General features: G+C 31.9%; 1 protein-coding gene across 1 annotated transcript in view; it reads left to right on the plus strand.

The window, feature by feature from the left end:
• LOC106475259 (alpha-(1,3)-fucosyltransferase C-like) overlaps positions 1-4,636 on the plus strand; it is a 7,016-nt gene extending 2,380 nt beyond the window's left edge. The window contains exon 2 of the mRNA XM_022379417.1: positions 1,203-4,636. Coding sequence (XP_022235125.1) covers positions 1,318-2,343 — 1,026 coding nt within the window. The 5' untranslated portion in view covers positions 1,203-1,317 and the 3' untranslated portion in view covers positions 2,344-4,636. The remainder of the gene's footprint in view (positions 1-1,202) is intronic.
• The last annotated feature ends 2,230 nt before the right edge of the window (positions 4,637-6,866 follow it).

The raw sequence follows: 6,866 nt of genomic DNA on the forward strand, positions 1-6,866 counted from the left end.
ATAGGCTTGTTAGTCATCATTAGTGAAGAAAGGTTTTGAAAGCCTGATAAAAGATGCTTTGTAAAGTCATTTAACAAAATATAAAATTTTGTTAAATATTCAATACTAATATATGTGAAGAGGTTACTGCATATATAGATGATGTTAGGATGTGCATTTGATATAACTAGATGTTCAGAAAGTATTTGACAAGATGCCACATAAAAACCTTGTTAAAAATTATCTCTATAATTTTGGGGGATAAGTTGGCTCATTGGATAGAAAACTTGCTGGATGGAAGAAAGCAGATGGTTGTTATAATGGATTAATGTCTCGAGTGTTGTACCTCAGTGGTCAGTATTTGGACATTTGCTCTTTATGTTTTACAACAATATCATAGATGGAAGAATGGTAAATTACTTAAATTTGATGATGATTTTAAGGGGTTTTGATTGTGAGGAGAATGGTGTTGCTTTACAAAAGCATCTATATTATTTGGTGAGTTGGGTAAATAAATGAAAATGACTTTGAATTATAATAAATGCAAAGTAATGCATATAGGTTATCATGATTTGAATTGTGTATAATTTTGATGGGAATAACCATAACAGTGTTAATGAAGAAAAGGATCTTGGTTGATCAGACTCTTAAGCCATCCAAGTGGTGTGCTGTTGCTTATAGGAGGGCAAATAAGACTTTAGGTTTTTTTCTACAGAAATATTGAATAAAAATCTAAAGAAGTTATAATTTCTTTGTATAGGTCACTGGTTAGGTCACATTTGGATTATAGTTTTCAGTCCTGGGCTCCTTATCTTGGGAAGGACATTGAATTGTTAGAAAGGGTTCAGAGGAGGGCTGCAAGAATAACACTTTGGATGGAAAGGATATCATATGAGGATGGGTTAATATCTCTGATATTGTTTTCTCTTGAAAAAAAAAAGAATAGTCAGAAAAGATACGTTTGAGATGTTTAAGATTGTTTAGAGAATAGACAGTGTTGATGCATCATCTTTTTTCTTACTTAATGGTGAGAATGGTAGGACAAGGGGACCAATTTTTGCAGGGTAGGAGTAATTTTCAGCTAATTCCAGTCTATTTTTATATCAGGATGGTTGGTCTGTGGAATGGGTTGACTTCAGATGTGGTGGTTGCAGTAAATTGTAAGGAAAGATTTGATAAGTATTTGAAGGGTAATGACTGGCTTTTGTATTATTCTATTAAAGGTTGTGAAGTAGGATCATAGCCCACATCTGTATCCTTTAAGGAAGCAAGTTTCACTTACTTCCAGGAAAGTTAAAGTGAATCCACTGTACCTTTATTCTTTGTGTACTAGCAGGCATGAGGTATTTATGGAATTTGAAGATTGTAATATTTCTTTCATTCTTCATTATAATGCTGTTTGTAATGGCCTCTTACTTCTCGGATACTGAGAAGGAACCTTCAAAAGTGATTCTCCTTTGGACTAGCTTTTTTGGTGAAAAGGATTACATTTCCCCACTGAAGAACCTGCATTGTGAGCGTCAAGACTGTGTGATAACGTCCAATAGAAACATGCTTAAAAACTCTGATGCCATCATATTTCACTTACGAGACATGAATTTGGAAGACCTACCTGACTTTCGACTTTCAAACCAGCGGTGGGTTATGCTGCACCACGAGTCCCCTCCCCACACACCAAATACCCTCACTTCACTTGAAGGGTTTTTTAACTGGTCTGCCACTTATAGAAGAGATTCTGACATATTTCTGAGCCCTGTAGTCACGCCATTGAAGAAAGCAGTTTTGAAACAACAAGACTTTCACAAGGAGAAAAGTCTGTTAGCAGTATGGTTTGCAAGTAACTGTATCACTCCAAGCAATCGAGAAGTTTACGTCCGTGAGCTTCAGCAGGCTGTACCAGTTGATGTTTATGGCAGTTGCGGGGACAGAGAGTGCCTTCCTAAAATGTCCACAAAGTGTTACAAAGAGGCTTCCCAAAAATACTTTTTTTATTTGGCTTTTGAGAATTCAATGTGTAAGGATTACATCACAGAAAAGTTCTTTAATGTTTTAGATACAGATATGGTTCCAGTGGTACTTGGTGGAGCAGATTATACACAGTTTGCCCCCCCAAATTCTTTCATCAATGCACTAGACTTTTCTTCTCCCCAACATCTAGGTAAGTATCTTCAGAATGTGGCAAGAAATGCGACACTTTATAACAAGTTCCTTGAATGGAAACAATACTTCAAATTAGAACAAACTCATTATGCCTGTGATATTTGTAAAAAACTTCATGACCATAATGAGCCAGTAAAGATCTACCATAATCTTTACAACTGGTGGTTTATTGAGGCTAATTGTAAGAGTTGGACGACTGAGTGAACATACTGAAAATTATCGGAGCAAGCATTATTTTATACATATATAGTCTCCTTATATTTAAGTGTTTACTATTTTAGGCCAACTTTTTGGAGCAGTTTACACATTACTGGTAAGTTTTTATAAGAAAGCTCAGCTTATCATTAGTATCAGAACACTGGTTTCAAGCAGGAGTTATTAAGTCACTGTGTCGGTCAGTTAGTATCTTGGTCACACATCAACACTTGAAATCTGTACTAGGCCAATATCTAATATAAGCTAATTGAGTATGTAGAACAAGTACTATGATGACTGGGAATTCTTTATAATTAAAAGATGTTTTGATAATATAGTTAGAAAAAATTACCTTTACACTCCAGATAATTATGAGATTGTAAAATCAAACAGTTTTATATACTAGCCCCGAAGAAGCCGTTTAATGTGGGTTAAAATAAAGTGCTTATCTGGAGTGTAAAGGTTGTTTCAAAATGTGTAAATCACTTCTTCATAGACTACAAATTTTGAAAGATACTATAATTAAAAGAATCTCAAGAAGTGTGAATCACTGCTTTTCTAATGGCCTTGGTTTTTCACTGACTAGGTACTGTTGGAAAAACTATAACATGTTTTTTACAATTTGTTGATCCAAATCTGTTTCAGATATTGTAACTAACTGCTAAGAGTAGACAAAGATTAGAATATTACTATGATTAGATGCTGAAAACTAGAAGAGCCTAGGGATGACTTCAGTAAATTTAATAAGTGTAAGGATTGTGGTTTGAACAATGAAGTACGGTTGTGTAGCAAACTGTCCATAGCCTTCTCACTAGGGGAGCACATATACATTATTGACTTGTTAATGTACCTCATTCTGTGATTCTGTTTGTTGTGTTGTTAGTTTATTTGCAATAAAAACAATGAATTCTAAAAGTGTACTTTTCCCAGTATTTCCTTTGTTCATGAAAATATAAGAATAACACTTGAACGAGAAGGTTGTAGAAATGTGTTTTACATTCCTTGTGTATTCTGGAAGTTGTAAAGTTATCTACTGTAATTGATTCTATTTATGATATTAAATATTTTAACATTATTACACTGATCTGAAAACCACTGAGAAAGTGTTACTACTTTCCTCCAAAAATAGCTATAAATATACAGTACTGTGAAAATTGTATAAAAATATCAATTAATGAAGTTGTGTGTGAAATAATTTCATCAGTGGTACGATAATGGCCTGTTTGCATTAGACAGCAAGCATTAATCACATCTTCACACAAACTGTATGCTAGTGATACAAACATCAATTTATATAATTGTTTGTGCTTCATTTTGGTATGATTTAACATTGTTCCTGTACTGCCCCTGTAAGTAAGCTCTGCCGAGCACACCCTACATTTTACATTTTGGTCTCTCATCATATCAAAATATTCCCAGATAGGGCTTTGCTTATTTCGAGCTCCTGAAGATGACATAACTCTAGCATGCACAGTTTCACCTGAGTTTGTTTTTATGTAGTGGCAAGTTATGCTACCATTGTGTCACTAAAAGTGTTGAACTGTATCATAAAAGTAGTCCTAACTAAAAGTGTTGAACTGTATCATAAAAGTAGTCCTAACTAAAAGTGTTGAACAGTGTCATAAAAGTAGTCCTAACTAAAAGTGTCACTTCTTACTTTAATTGCTATGTTAAGATAATCCAACCATATAGGGAATCTGTTAAAAACTTAAAGGCATCATAATGTATTTTTATAAAGGTTAAGGTAAAATATGAATCTTATTGTCTGTCAGTAATGCCACATGACAAAAGTAGGAAGTGAACAAAAGAACCTCAGAATAGCCCTTAATTTCTTAATATCTGATTTACACATTTTAAACATTAAAACTAATATCTTAACACCTTTAATAATAATTTATGATATTTCATTAGATTTCCCCCAGAATTTTAAACCCTTCCCATAACAAACAGTCATTTCTTCATCTTGTGTGTCCAGCCCTCAATTTTAAATTTGTATGTGATTTTTGAAACTCTAGACAGAAGGTTGATACATTTGAAAGAAAATATTGTTAAAGATTCATAAAAAGTACCAATGGTAAAGAATCATGTAGTTGAAAAGTGTTTGATAGAATGTCTGGTATTATGTCCTCAAATTAACCAAGAAAAGAATATCAAACTTGTTATATGTCTGTATTATTGAAATAATGTACTTTAAATTAGAGTTGTATAACAACCTCCATTCAGAAACGAGTCAGGTTAATTGTGTTTTTAGGTTTATTAATTAAAGTACAAATTTTATTTTATTGTTAGTATTATGGTAAAAATGTTGTCTCTGTTAATTGTAAATATTAATAAAATACTGTTAGTGTTTGTAGATGTTTTTCTAAAGTGTGTGAATCATAAAAAAACTGTTCCTTAAACAACTGATATTTATAGTTAAAATGTATATAATGATAAACCTTTAATGACTGAAAGGTCCTTAGTCCTTGTTTGCTTTATGAGTTTTAGAAGGGAAAGAACAATTATTATTATACACACGTTTAGAACAAAATAAATATCTTTAAATTATGATAATGCTTCCATTTTTTATATCTATCTTTAGCTACCTTGGAGTTTTATATAGATGCTCTAAAATTTGTTTTTTTATATATTAAATGAGATTATTTTAACTTTTTCCCAGAATCCACCTCTGCACAAGGTCTACTTTAATTTGTACTGCATCACTTATTACTTTCATGTTCAAATCTCCCCATAGTTGGGGTATACTTTAGTATTCAACTTCAGATTAAGGTCAGGACCATTGTGAGAAAGGTGTGAATTTAATATCAACTGATTTTCAGATTGTTTTGGTGTTATTGGATATACACCAATTTCTTTTCTTTTTGTCAATCAGGGGTATTGATGTTTATAAGTTAAAACAGCCCTAGTTATGACTGATGCAGTGTATGTAGATATGACGTTAATTACTGAAATGGTACTGTATTAAGTACCAACCAGGGGAACCTCTAACTATCAAAAACATTTAGGGCTTGAACTCCAAGATGCCAGTACTATTGAAAATAATAAAAAAATAATTGCTATGTAATGTATTATAATTTAGGATCTAAAATAGATTAGAAACACAGTCTTAATAGCTGAAATAGTTATTGTGTTTTGTTATAATTCATTGTTGAACAACAATGTATTTGTTTATTCTACACACCATATTTATAAGACAACTGTTATAATTCATCGTTGAACAACAATGTATTTGTTTATTCTTCACACCATATTTATAAGACAACTGTTATAATTCATTGTTGAACAACAATGTATTTGTTTATTCTGCACACCATATTTATAAGACAACTGTTATAATTCATTGTTGAACAACAATGTATTTGTTTATTCTACACACCATATTTATAAGACAACTGTTAGGCTCAGTGTCATAAGGAGATTTTATAGTTTTGTGTTGCTTTTCTTTTTAAATACTTTTTCTTATAAAAGTGCACTCTGAACAGGTTAATAATCACATCTTCAGAGTTGAATAAAACTCATTTCAAGCATTGTTAATGAGAAATAAAATGGCTGTTAATGATCACTTGTTTTTGTGTGAAATATACTTATCTTAATCTTTGTGGAATTTTAGCATGGAAGAAATATATATATTACAAAAGAAAATACCTAAACATAGCATTTATATATATGATCCACACCTAAATCTAGCATCTATACATATGATCCACACCTAAATCTAGCATCCATACATATGATCCACACCTAAATCTAGCATCCATACATATGATTCACACCGAAACATAGCATCTGTACATATGATCCACACCTAAATCTAGCATTTATATATATGATCTACACTTAAATCTAGCATCTATATATATGATCCACACTGAAACATAGCATCTGTACATATGATCCACACCTAAATCTAGCATCTATATATATGATCCACACTGAAACATAGCATCTGTACATATGAACCACACCTAAATCTAGCATCTATATATATGATCCACACCTAAATCTAGCATCATCATATGTATACCACACCTAAACATAGCATCTATACATATGATCCACACATAAACCTAACATCTGTACATATGATCCACACCTAAATCTAGCATCTATATATATATGATCCACACATAAACCTAACATCTATACATATGATCCACACATAAACCTCATATCTATTCATATGATCCACAGATAAATCTAACATCTATACATATGATCCACACCTAAATCTAACATCTATACATATGATCCACACATAAACCTAACATCTATACATATGATCCACACCTAAATCTAGCATCTATATATATATGATCCACACATAAACCTAACATCTATACATATGATCCACACATAAATCTAACATCTATACATATGATCCACACATAAACCTAACATCTATACATATGATCCACACATAAACCTCATATCTATACATATGATCCACACATAAATCTAACATCTATACATATGATCCACACATAAACCTCATATCTATACATATGATCCACAGAAATATCTAACATCTATAC

The sequence above is a fragment of the Limulus polyphemus genome, unplaced genomic scaffold (genome assembly GCF_000517525.1).
Source record: "Limulus polyphemus unplaced genomic scaffold, Limulus_polyphemus-2.1.2 Scaffold8307, whole genome shotgun sequence".
In the NCBI taxonomy this organism is placed as follows: domain Eukaryota; kingdom Metazoa; phylum Arthropoda; class Merostomata; order Xiphosura; family Limulidae; genus Limulus; species Limulus polyphemus.